Source organism: Poecilia latipinna, unplaced genomic scaffold (assembly GCF_001443285.1).
Source record: "Poecilia latipinna isolate Pla-1442-1.1 unplaced genomic scaffold, P_latipinna-1.0 Scaffold55, whole genome shotgun sequence".
Classification (NCBI taxonomy): Eukaryota; Metazoa; Chordata; class Actinopteri; order Cyprinodontiformes; family Poeciliidae; genus Poecilia; species Poecilia latipinna.
In genome coordinates this window covers 157,950-170,867 of record NW_015112671.1, presented here as the reverse complement: position 1 = coordinate 170,867, position 12,918 = coordinate 157,950, and the positions used below count along the sequence as shown (strand labels likewise).

At 38.6% G+C, this 12,918-nt stretch overlaps 2 protein-coding genes across 13 annotated transcripts in view; one reads left to right on the top strand and one right to left on the bottom strand.

Moving 5' to 3' along the window:
- The window catches only part of aven (apoptosis, caspase activation inhibitor), a 46,822-nt gene that overhangs the window by 29,643 nt on the left and 4,261 nt on the right, over positions 1-12,918 (top strand). The window contains exons 3-6 of one of the 3 annotated variants that reach the window (XM_015054021.1): positions 5,258-5,328; positions 5,465-5,560; positions 5,903-6,182; positions 6,573-6,740. In XM_015054021.1, coding sequence (XP_014909507.1) covers positions 5,258-5,328; positions 5,465-5,560; positions 5,903-6,182; positions 6,573-6,709 — 584 coding nt within the window. In that variant the 3' untranslated portion in view covers positions 6,710-6,740. Of the gene's footprint in view, positions 1-5,257; positions 5,329-5,464; positions 5,561-5,902; positions 6,183-6,572; positions 6,987-12,918 lie in introns of those variants that run through there. The other 2 variants (XM_015054031.1, XM_015054013.1) reach the window with 2 other exon arrangements.
- ryr3 (ryanodine receptor 3) overlaps positions 6,906-12,918 on the bottom strand; it is a 138,410-nt gene continuing 132,397 nt past the window's right edge. For 9 of the 10 annotated variants that reach the window (XM_015053891.1, XM_015053916.1, XM_015053934.1 and 6 more), the window contains 6 exons: positions 10,146-10,280; positions 9,688-9,844; positions 9,549-9,613; positions 8,410-8,510; positions 8,287-8,338; positions 6,906-7,764 (listed from right to left, as the gene is read on the bottom strand). In XM_015053891.1, coding sequence (XP_014909377.1) covers positions 7,669-7,764; positions 8,287-8,338; positions 8,410-8,510; positions 9,549-9,613; positions 9,688-9,844; positions 10,146-10,280 — 606 coding nt within the window. In that variant the 3' untranslated portion in view covers positions 6,906-7,668. The remainder of the gene's footprint in view (positions 7,765-8,286; positions 8,339-8,409; positions 8,511-9,548; positions 9,614-9,687; positions 9,845-10,145; positions 10,281-12,918) is intronic. The other variant, XM_015053925.1, reaches the window with a different exon arrangement.

Here is a 12,918-nt window from a genome sequence, read left to right as displayed (position 1 = left end):
CAGAGAGGAGCAGGAGCCTGAAACAGATGGAATGTGAGAGTGAGAGACTGAAGTGTTTTCAAAGTGAGACGCAGTTTGGCTTTAATGCAGATTTACCTTTTAGCACAGAAAGTTGGGATTTAGATCACAAGGCTGTTTTTACGGCATCATATAATTATCTAAAAACTGACTTGGTGTGAATAAATAAAACAGAATTGGGGATATTGATGCCACCGGGAGGTGTAGATTCACAAAGATCACCATCATCAATAGGAAACAGTAAATGAATGAGTCAAACCAACTGCAGCATTTGCATTAATTAATCCATTAAATTGTGAAGAGGATCCGGCGGATGGCGCTGACCTCGTTCAGATGTGGTCTGCGTCGCGTATGGTGGCTTCTCTTTTAGCGGCCTGAACACAAATGTGCTCTGGACTTCATTCAGCCGTCGCCCACGCATCTGCTGTGCCTCCGCTGACTAACCGGCAAAGTTTTAGACAAGATTTGTCCAGAGAAAAAAGAAAAAAATGTGTGAAACAGAGTTTGAATCAGTTACACAATTTATTCGCTTTTCATTTAGTCGGCAGACTCTTTCGTTCAGACGTGATCTATTGCAGATTTATCATTTACAAAAATATATAAGTTCGCAGGAGTTTTAAAACAATATTTTGGTTTAATAATTTATTTAAATTTTATGCTACTCCTACCTAGTATGTTACTATCTATATGTGGCATTTATTGCACACTACAAAAACATTATAAAACTGAAGTATAATAAAATAAACACAAAGCTTTTTGTGTCTTGCATGTTTTTAAAAAGTCTGAATATCAAATATAATCAAACAAGAAATAATAAAAAATAGAAATAGATGCGATTAACTCTTTAAAACCGCACGTAGACCACAACAAGGTATTTTTTAAATATGTTTTTACAACATATCTGTTGCATCTATTAACTGTATATATTATTTATTGGGTTATTTGATTATATTTTAAGTTCAATATTATCAGTTAAGGCTGAGGCAGCTGTTTAGCACAAGTAAGAAAGTATTTGACAATTTTTGAGACAAATCTGCGATAAACACTCCAATTATGTTTTAGCGCAACAAAGTACAGTGATGTGTTGATTTTGTGTAAATTTGCACAATAATTCTGATGAAGTTGGAGGGACTGGTTGCTGTAATTGGTCAGTAACAAGAAAAAAACTGCATTGATTTGATAATTTAATCACACATTTAGTCGAGAATCTATTGGGCCACATAAGAAGCTACGGTGGGCCAGATTTGGCCCACGGGCCTCCAGTTTGACGTGACATAAAGAGCTGATGTTGATGTATTGATTATGTTGAGTAAATTAGTAAATTAAACCAATCAAAAACATCAGTAAATGAGATATTTTATTGTTCATGATTATTGGCACCTTTGGATTTCCATCATGGCGATTTTAATTTGTTTTAATTCATGTAGCTGCTAATGAAATTCCTGCAACAGTAATGAAGAAATATGTTAACATATAAACTAAGTTCTGAAGTTCATAATTACTGTTAAAGATATTTTTTCCCCAAAGATCGTTTACGTCTCTGACTTTTCCTCTCGTTTCTTCATATAAATGTATTTCCAAAATGAACCGATGATAATTTAAAGGCCTTGATTTACATTTATTTGATCAGCAGTGCAGCTCAGGAATCAAATGACATCAGATCCTTATCATTTCACATCCTTAGCTTTTTATTATTCTCTCTCTTATATCATCTGTTACATAATGAAGCCAAGTTTGGAGGGATACAGCTATCAGGTGACTCATGTGCTCTCTCAAACTTGCGTCTCTGCCTATATCTGAATGTAAAATGAAACTTTGTAGAAACATAAATCTGCTGGAGAAGAAAACTGACTGTGTGGGCTGATGGTGGGATTTATTTCCAAATAAAAGATTATGAGATAAACGGTGCAAATTAATACCTGCTGCAGCTTTAATCTGAGCCGTTGTCCAAAGTTCACTGAATATTCAGTCAAACTCACGATGTGACGTCATAGTTTTATGCTTTATAGTGGATCGCCACAGAGTGGGAGTGACTATAGAGCACATGTGTCAAAATCGAGGCCCGTGGGCCAAATCCAGTCCACCGTAGCTTTTTATGTGGCCCTCTAGATTCTAAACACTGAGTGTGATTAAATATCATGTTCTCAATGCAGTTTTTATCCGTTTACAGTCCCTCCAGTTTCTTGGGAATTACTGTGGAAATTCACGCAAAATCAACAAATTGCGCTAAAAACTATAGAAGTTTATTGGAGATTTTTCTCAGAAATTGTCAAAAACCTTCTTACTTTCTTACTAACAGCAGCTTTAATTAACGTCAGATTAAAGTCCATGATTTATACAGAAAGTAATAAAAAGTTGCATTTACCGTCATAAATAAGCGCAAATATTGAAAATATTTCCAGATTAGTGCCACAAAGATTGACAAAAAGAATAACAAAATCTTAGAGGGACTGAAAAGATGTTCAATAATATTAGTTAATTAATAAACTCATTGATATTTTAACAGTTTGAACAGGTTTTATCAATACATTCTGGCACAACCGGCTCTTTGCTTTAAATGAAATTTTTATCCAAATAATGCAAATCTGGCCATTGTAATGGCCTTTTAATCCAAGTTTTAGTGCAACTTTGCATTGAAAGTGTCATTATTTACTGAATGACACTTCCTAACAGTCGTAAACATTCATGAAGACTCCTTCATGTTCATAACAGACCTCATCACATTACCATTCAGTCTTCTAAAAACTGCTTTTTCTAGTTGCTGATTTATTAGATCTGAAACAAGCGTAAATACTGACTCTAGGCTGTTATGTTACAGTCTGATAGCATTGAGTTTCTTTAGGTTCTAGTTAGTTCTGTTGCAAAATCAACGCCTGCTTTCATGTTATCACAGATCCCGCTTTTCACTAAATATTATCTGTTGACTTCTGATCAGCTTAAGATAGCATCTGGAGCTAAAATCGATTTCACTCCCGCCCCAGGCAGGATTTATGTGGTAAGACCTGAAAAGATCAGCTGTTATTGCGGATATCAATCACGCTCATGGCCGAACATAAAGGCATCTGTCGCTGAGCCTTCACTTCAAGCTGACATTCACATTTCCTTCTCTTATCCATCTCCGTCACAGTCGCTGTGTTCTCCGTAACGCCAGCCGGACTCAGTCTGACGGACACAAAGCCCTCCTGTAGCTGCGGCGGGTTGACCTCACTCACTTTTCATACAGCCAAGATACCAAGGACAACTGCAGATGGTGCCGATGAAGGCCGAGTGTAAAGCAGGAGAGTAAAATGAGCAGCAGCGACCGACGGCATACATCATCTCCCGCTGACTGTCCATCTGCGTACGGCAGGCTCAATTAAAAATAGACATTACTTTAACAAGGAGATCTAACAAAAATGAAACCTGATCTTCCAGTCCTCTGGTTGTGTCCCATTTTTCCCCCGAAAGCCACAGAAAGCTGTAGTTTGAGAAAACTACAGCTCTGATAATGAAATTAAAATCCTGGTACGTACTTTTATTCTTCAAAATAATTTTGTGTTGCGTCCAGCCGATGTTCAAAATTGGTTCAAAATTTGACGCCAGCAAATGATTCTGACGCAGGTCGTCACTTGTAATTAATAATTAAACATATATATATATATATATATATATATATATATATATATATATATATATATATATATATATATATATATATATATCTTTGGTACATCAACCTGAAGTTTTCGTTTTATTGGTTGGCTTGTGCAGTTTTTTTTTCTATCTTTCCTTTTGCACTTCTGGTCTTCCATATAGATAGTAACAATCACATTATGGATGCTGCAGATATTGACCCTTTGCAACTACGTCACTAAATCATTTTAGCCGCCATGATGGACGTCGGAAGTGAGGATCGGGAATATTGAACAGAGCGACTGAAATTGTTTTCCAAAGTTGTTTTTGCCAGTTCATTCATGGCTTCTATTTGTTAGCGTCGAGCTAATTTGTCTGTGAACGTAACACACCTGGTTGGGGCTCATAGACGGTGATATTTACAAAAGTTGGACATGGCTAGCTTAGAAACCGACCCATACCTCCTCCCTCTTGACATGTTGATCAAATTACCGACTCTCCCTGAATTCACACCACGTCATAAACAGCGATTCCCTCTACACCGGATCAGCCGTACAAAAGACGAGATGCTAACCCGTTTTTTCGTACTAGGCTACGTGACGGCGGCATTGTTTCCATGGTTACTAAGGGTTAGACACGGACCTTCTCCATAATGCGACATTTCATATCTTTCTAATCATACTTATTAAGTTTATGAACGATAATTTTCTTATCTTGTAAAAAGTGTTCGCTACAAATCCGCGGTTACACCGAGGGCTAACAGTCATTATGGTTAACGGCTGGTATCCATCGCCGCTGCGTCTTTCCTGATTAAAGGATTTTACAGTAAAATGACAAGTTTGGTTTTCACCCTGAAACCATTTTTACTGTCAAATCAACTTAATAAAAGAGATACTGGACGTCCATTTCTATGTTTTTTGACCCATTGGTTGATTTGACGTCCGTCATGGCGGAGCGGGAACAGTTTGTAAGAGGGTGACGTCACGTGCAAAGGGTCAATATTTTCCTACAGTTCTTCTTTTTTTAGACGTGTCCTAGTTTTGTTGTCTGTTTTCTTTAATAGCTAAAATGTTTCTCTTCTCCTTCTACCTCAAAGAAAGGACCGACTTACTGTTTGTTTCCTCTCTGTTTTGCATTTAAGAATTTTTAGCTTGCTTTTTGAACAAAGGCAGCCTTTCATCATGTTGTGTAAAAATACCCACAGGCGGCCTTTTATTCCTCCCAAAGTGACATCCTTCTGCAGCGCTGCAGCGATAACCACATGCACGAAGCGGGCAGAGTGGTGCTTCACACCTGACACTGTGTCCTTGTTGTGCTGGATGTTGTGATTTCACTCTGAGCTTTCTGCTGCAGCGGTGTCTCGTTCAAACACCACAAGTTTTCTGTTATTTTTTATGAGTTTTAGCACCCTGACTCTGTTTATTAATAACACATTCTCGGTGTCTGTGGAGTGTTGCACACCAGAGCTATTGCTGTTAATGTTGTGAAAAGTTGGAGCTGCTGTAGCTCTCCAACAGCTCACACAAAGATGCTGATTGACTTCCGAAACGTTTTCAGATATTTTTGCAGCAAAGTGACGAATAAATTGAAACAGATGCTCATGAAGTTATTTCTGTTCGTCTTCCAGGGGATTCGTTCAGTCAGTTCCGGTTTGCAGAAGAGAAGGACTGGGAGACGGATCCATTCACAGCCAATCAGGTCAAACTTTCACTTTCATTAACCTAAATCAGGGTGTTAAAACCTTTTCATGATTTCTGTTTTATGGCTGCTTTGAGTCTTTGTGCTGCCTTTTCCTTTCAGAGGCGTTTGATTTTCTTTATTTTTTAATCTTCAGATGTCGCCGGTGGTTTTGGACCTTCCTGCTCTCGCCCAGAGTCTCCAACAAGTTCCTCTCCATCGGAGGCTGAATCTGGAAGCTGAACTGGTTCAGGTTGGAGCTTTTTCTTACGTCTCAGGTGGAATTGAAGTGGCTGAAATAAAGTTGTGGCGTAAAAGAAAATTAGGTTATCACTTAAAGGTATTTCTGTCTTTGACATTTAAAACAAGTGTATAAAGAGAATTAAATAACCTTCATGAGAAGCTGCTTCTAAGATGATGTTTTTCCTTTTCTTAGCCATCGTTAGCATAGCTCTGTAAGAACATGGTGTGCAGTTACTATTTGTTTTTAACTGTGGCTGTAAGTTTAGAAAGGTGGAAAATTACTTCCAGTTATCCTGATCTGTGTTTTTAAATAATTTCTTTAAGGTATTTACTCTTTGTCTTCATGTTTCAGGTCTCAGCACCAGCAGAGCTGCCAGCTGTGAGCCTCACACCTAAACAGGAAGTACCCAAATTTCCTCCTCCGTCTGCTGCCTTTAAAGGCCTCGGTACCGGTCAGAAACCAGCAGTGGGTTTGAACTCCCAGGTTTCCTCTGTGGCTGTTAAGCCTGAGGAGGAGGAGGAGGGTGATGAAGAGCTGGATGAGCTACTTGGTTTACAGAAACCCGGGTCAGATGATGCAGGACATCAGCTGAGCTGCAGTCCAAACGAGGAGAGACGATCTCCAGAGAAAGGCGAGTTTTATTACCGCCTGTTCTGCAGGTTGATGCTACTGATTATTTTTTAAGCATTATTTATAAAAATTGATAAGAAATTTTTACAAATAATTAATTTTTTTGTGTGTTAGAGTTCTTTCACTATTATAATTTTATTCTCAGAATTTAAAAAATAAAATCAACTTAGCCCTGATATTATGTTGTAGAGTAAAACTTAATTCAAAGTCCAAATAATTAGAAGCTGAAAATCAAGATGACGGCTCTGCGTGTGCTGATGTCAAAGTTTAACTTAAATCTATTTTTGGTTTTTGAATATTTATCGCCCAGCCCTGTATATGAAATGTTACCGAGATGCTTTAATCTTGTGTGGACTCAAACTTCCTTCTACCTTAATATTTTCTTCTGAAGGGTTTGAAGAAGTGAAGGAAGTTGCATCAGAAGAAAAAGCTTTAGACGAGGATGTAGCCCCTCCTAAGGCTGCGGAGGTCAAAGAGGCGATGACTGAGGAGGACCTGGAGGACTGGCTGGACAGCATGATCTCCTGACCATGAAGAAGATGCAGTTTAAAGACTGGAGGTAAAACGGGACCATCTGCTGTGAGGTTTGCAGGAATGTCTTGCATTTCTTTGGCTGAAGACAGCCGGTATGTTTCCGAAGTCAGGGCGTCCCAACCTGTGTTCAGTACCGTACGTTTCTCTGCCAGAGATTGATGGTCAAACAGGCTACAGAGGACACAATATATCGTATTGCATCAGTTTATTATTTTCCTCCTACATACGTACAAATGGCCGCACAGTTTCAGCCAATAAATCATTGAACCAAGTTTCATAACTCTCCTCTGTTGTGGGGTTCGTCTACTGTGGAGAAGAAGTGCAGGGTGGGCAGGACACCACAGAGTAGGAACACAACCAAACTAAGCAACATTTACACAAGAAATGTCTAGATTTATACAACAAATGTTTTTTTTTTTGTTAATTTAAAAGCCAAAAAACCGATGTGATTAAGACCAGAACTAGAGCACTGCTTGTGTTAAGAGGAACAAAGACTCGTTTTTGCATAGTTAATTTTTCCAAAGGCACGTTGGCACTTGATAGACACCTAACAGATTCGGCTCTGGTCCTGAAGGAACCACGTTCGTTTCGTTACGCGCTTGAGCCAGCGTTGAAAAGGCAAATCATTTAACTCAATCAGCACTGATCCATTCCAGGAGCAAACGTCCACTCAGGTTGACGAGAAATTGTGCATTTACGGACATTCAGTCGTCATGCTGTAACCCTTAGCCGTGTTTCAGATGTCTACACACAACACATGGTGGGTTTAAGCAGGTGGGAAAGGCAATGTGAGTCAGAATCAAAACAAAGGGCTTTGCATAAATGAGCCGTCGGCGTCTACCGCTCACTGGACGCACAAATCCGGAGCGTCCAGTGAGCGGTAGAATTCAAAATGCGTTCAGGTTCTGGTAACAGGGCGACGTCAAGTAGGGGAGGGGCAGACCGCCCCCCTCCTAGCCCAGCTGGTCCTCGTATTGCTTGCGGAAGCAGTCTCCTGCAGGGAAGAAGTCCCAGCATCTCTCCTGGTACATCTTCCACACGTACGACTCCTGGAAGAGGAAACGGGAAACGTCCGGTTGGGATGAAAAATTCAGCAAGGCGAGAATGTTCAATAGTATTATTTAAGGATTCATTGATATTTTAACAGTTAGTGAACATGTTTTTTATCAATACATTCTGGCACAACCGGCCATGATCTGGATTTGGCCCAAAACAAAAACTGTCCAAACTGGATCCTGTAGTTGAGGCCACAAATGGCCCCCTAACCTCGTTTTGGACACCGCTAGCTTAGACTGTCAGTAGCTGCATTGCCATTGAATTTAAAATTGTACAAAATGGAATTAAAAAGAAATGCTAATTAGTTTTTTAGAAACTGCACATCAAATAAAAGCAACTTAAACCTCAGGTGCACCGAAATTGTCAAAGCGAGCCCACGCGTTGCTTCATTCCCCTGCAACATTCCAGCCCACCTGAAATGTTGCATAAGTAAAGACCTGGAGCCGGAGCTTCCTGTCCGTCCTCTGCTGTCTTAGTGTGCAGAGGCACCAACAGACGTGGAGGTTTTCACGTACCTGACCCGTGTGTTCAGTCTCATCCTTGTTGATTAGGTACATCAGGAAGAACCTGCACAAGGAGGGCAGGAGTTATTTAAAATGCCTAAAGTACTCAGAGTTTAAGTGTGTTGCTGCTCTTACAGGTAGTTGGCCAGGTTGTGCTCTTGCAGGGTGTGAGTTTCAAACCCGTGAGGCGTCCGATCAAAGTAGTCGTTCCCGATGCCGCAGATGAAGCATTTGGTCTGACGGAAACAATCGGGAATTACATATTTGGATTTTAGAAACTGTTAGAACTTTTAAGTACATTTACGTATATATTCTCTGTATCCTCACTTTTATTTTGTGAGTAATTAGCAATAAATTAATCGCTAATTTCCATTGCAGTATTTTTTGAAATGCAGTTTTGCTTATTGAGACATCATAACCCATTTTAATCATGGTTTTGGTTGTAGGTGGTTTTTATTTCTGCTGTTTATCGTTTCATTTTGGATATTAAAATATTTCCCAGCTCCAGTGCTAAATGTTGTTTGGTCTTATTATATTACTTTAAAATGGTCCAAAAACAACAATATTTTCGTTTATCGCGATAATTACTGGGACAATTTATCATCCAGCAACAAGAAAAATAAAAAATAGCTGAATTTGTGTTTAGACTTTTATTCTGAAAAAGCCTAAAGTTGTAAATGTAATTCAACCGGATTCTTTTATTTTTAATTACAGTCTTGTTCTAAGTTTTTGGTTCTGTATTTTAAAAAAATTGGGGGGGGGGGGGGATGCAGTTAGAGAAACTGAAATACCTACCAGACTTTCCCGCAGTGCATTATAAGCCTGGCGGGCCTCCAGGCTTAACATTATTGCCTTTTTAAAGACTTTAGGTATTAATTTTCCAGCCTCCCAATAACACAAAGCTACCAAGTGATATTTTAAAATTTCCTGCCAACTTTAAACATTTTTTAACTCAAAAACATGGCAGCCGGCTGGACGAATGACAGCCGTAGCGACTCAGGCTTAACAAGTTTTCTGAAATGCAGAACCAAAAACTTAGAACAAGACTGTAATTAAAAATAAAAGAACCAGATTAAAACTCTGACCTACACACCAGAAAATCCAGGAGTGTCATTAATTTTCTTTGGACTTCCAAGAAACAAGGAAGCCTGTAGATGCTAGTTTTGGTTTTAGTGCCAAGATGGCGTCCACTGTGTGTTTGAGTTATTAAAATATGCAGTTCTGAGCATTTTTAGAGGAGTTTCAAGGTTTCACAGGTGAGACGCGAGTCTTACCTCCATGTCCTCCTTGACCTGCTCCTGCTGGTCTCTCAGCTCCCCAAAGGCGTCGATGATCAAACCTACAGCAGGTTGGGGAGTTCTGATCAGTCAGGGAGTACTTCTGGATCTGCTCTGATCGGGAGTAAATACTTACCCTGAATGATGGCCAGCAGGATGACGATGACGAAGAAGAAGAAGGTGATGTCAAACAGGATGCGGTAGAGTTCGTAGGGATCTCCGGCCGGGTCCTCCAGCTCGTCTCCGATGCCTCCGCCGGCTCTCACGCCCACATACATGTGGAACAAGTAGCACTGAAACCAGTTAAAGGACAAAATCATTGAAACTTTCATTATCTGCTTTACGTTTATGTCATGAATTTATGTTAAGCGCGATTGTGATGGAAACTGTCAAGGTATTCTAAAGGAATTAAAAGCTTAAGAATCATTCTTTCTGCTCAGTCGTGTCTTCGTGCCGCGATCAAGGCCAATAGGACCTGATCGTCATCGGCTCAGAATAAAAGCCAGAGGAATCTCTTTCAGCTGGAAACAAAGTGAAGTTATTTTCCAATTTCATGCCTTTTCTTTGTCCTAAACAAACGGAGGTTAGACGTACCGTCATCATGTCGTCACACTTCATGTCGGGCTCGTCTTCGTCCTCGCTCTTGTTGTAGAACTTTCTGAAGAAGTTGAAGGCCACCACAGTGTAGAGGTAGACGACCACGGCCAGCAGACCGACGGTCAGCACAAGCTGAGGGGAACCATTAAACTTCCTTTACAAATATTCTGTCCAGGTGAAAAAACTATTCACACATTCAAGGCTGGACTGCTGTTTACTAACAGGAAGTTCAGTTGAGATTAAAAACAGAGATCATACTTCTCCTATTTTTGCTCCCTGTCAAAACCAGGATACAATTAAAGATTCTCGCTTTTATCCACACACCAGCTAAGCTTACATCCTGGTGGACTTCGGTGAAGTCTTTTACCCACAATTCATTGCTGCATGTGACAGTTTGAATTAAAATGTAAAATATTTAAATCATTTTTCCTTTCTTTGTATTCAATAAGTCATAATATCTTTTGGAAACCAAAATAATTGCATGCTGTACGTCTAAAATCGAACTGCCTTCTGGAATGATGAGAGGAAATCTAAGAAATAAACTAAATAACTTTAGTTTGTTCAGGGACCGAGAGGGTCCTTCAGGAAGGACCCGGTCAGAAATGACCCGGTCAGAAATGACCCGGTCAGAAAGGACCCGGTCAGAAAGGACCCGGTCAGAAAGGACCCGGTCAGAAAGGACCCGGTCAGAAAGGACCCGGTCAGAAAGGACCCGGTCCTTCCTGAAGGAGTCCGTAAAAGTGACACATACATATTGAAGATATTTCTGGTTCCAAGCAAGAAGGCGGTTACTAAATGTTGGCTCCATTTATATTATAAACATTATCCATGATATGGACTTTTTCAATATGTCTCCATAAGGAGAGAGATGTTGGGAAAAACGGAATTGTTTTATAGTCAAAGACTTGCAGCAGTTAATTGTTGATTTTTTGCTCCTGGGTGATTCTTTTTTTGCGGCAACATTCCATGTCCCCATGTTTTGCTTACAATTATTTTTTTGTAAAATGTGCCAAATATTCACAATAAAGTATTTTAATTATATTTATATGTTTGCCGTTATTCAAATATAAATTAACTGCTTTTTAAATATTATTTTGTTCTTTACACACCTTTTTGGTGACCAACATGTTCAGTTTCATTGCATCCCCAGTGCAATGTAATAGACTTCATCATGAAGTTTAAACTATAAAACATATTTTTTTATGTTTTTCTTCAATAAGTTGATTGACTGGACTAAACATAATTTTAATATGCATTGAATCTGTTGAAACTATTTTTCCTATTTGATATTTTCCTCATATTATACATGTCCCAGCACTAACTTTCCACCCTGTTAGGATTTTTCCTTTTTGCCTTAGAAAAGTCTAAAATTCCATAAAAACCATTTAATGTAAGTGACATCAACTGGTTTTGAAGTGAATTTAACCATGGAAAACAACGTAAGCTTCAACTGTCACCATCTCTGTACATTTTCTTATCTTGAAAGAGGCAATCCTGCAACCAATGATGAAAATCGTCAGATTTTAGAATCGAAGACATTGATTTTCCATTCCACACAGGTTTTTATTAAATATTGTTACAGAAACAAACAGAAGCACTCTGCATTTTTCTGTGCCATTTTGGAAGTCGAAGACCAATAAATGCAAATATCGGTCAAAGTTTTTAAAATGACCAATATTTTCAATGCCGTCAGTAATGAGTAAAAAAACAGTTTTTTTCTTTACAGACATAAATAATTCGTAACTACATGATAGAATTTCAAAAATAAAACGTATATAGTAAAAGGGACACACTCTTTAAGAAAGTCATTGTTTTTCAAAATTTACATGTTTAACTATTTGTGGCCTATATGTAAATGTTGATAACAGGGTGGAACACATTCAGACCTGTAATTATTAATTTATCCAATCCTGAGCTTGCCCATTATTAATTTATTATTGTTAAACATGTCAGTGTTGTAACACAATATTTAAAACTTAAAACATTAATAATTTTTTCAAATGTCCTGAGGCCGAAATGTTGCCCCAAAAAAGAACCACCCTCCTCTGGTTGACTTTAACCGAATGTTTTTCTTTTTCTGGGACTGGCTGTTGCTTGGTTTAGCTCTAACCTTAATGTTTTGGTTCATTCCGCATAAAAACAAAGTTTAAAAAAGTAAATACGCTTTCTGTGCACTTTGAGTCCACTCTTCAGAGGCTGTGAAGCAGACACCATGTGAATAAACTGACCAATTCTCCCACTTTTTCCTTCTACTCTCCAATGTTTCGCTGCAACTCGACACAAACTGCTGGGTTTCCTCAGATTAAAGACTTCTAACTGAATTATAAACCGACTGTAATGTTTACTGACCGGGCTCATATTTATTTTTGAGATGATGTTTTGTGAATTGACACTTTGTAAATAAACAGAACTGAATGTTAACTGTGTCACTGTTTTTAATATTTTCTTTACAGTTTATTATTATTCCTCAGGTGTGAATTTATGAGCCTCCGCAGATCAACCTCATTTAAAAACAGTCCATCCAAGTTATGAGGTTTTTTCAGTCACTAAATTAATCTCAGTAAGAAGTTTGAACTGTTCCAATGTAAATGTTATGTAAATGCCTAATTTTCTTAGTTTGAACCTGGATGAATAAAAAGTCATTTATTTCCATCCAGCTGCTTTGGTTTAGCGACATTCTTGATGCTGTACAAATCTTAAATCTTCAATAAATCAAATTACTTTATTCTTTTTAATCATGTCATTTTGTTCTTCATCAATTTTCTTTTAG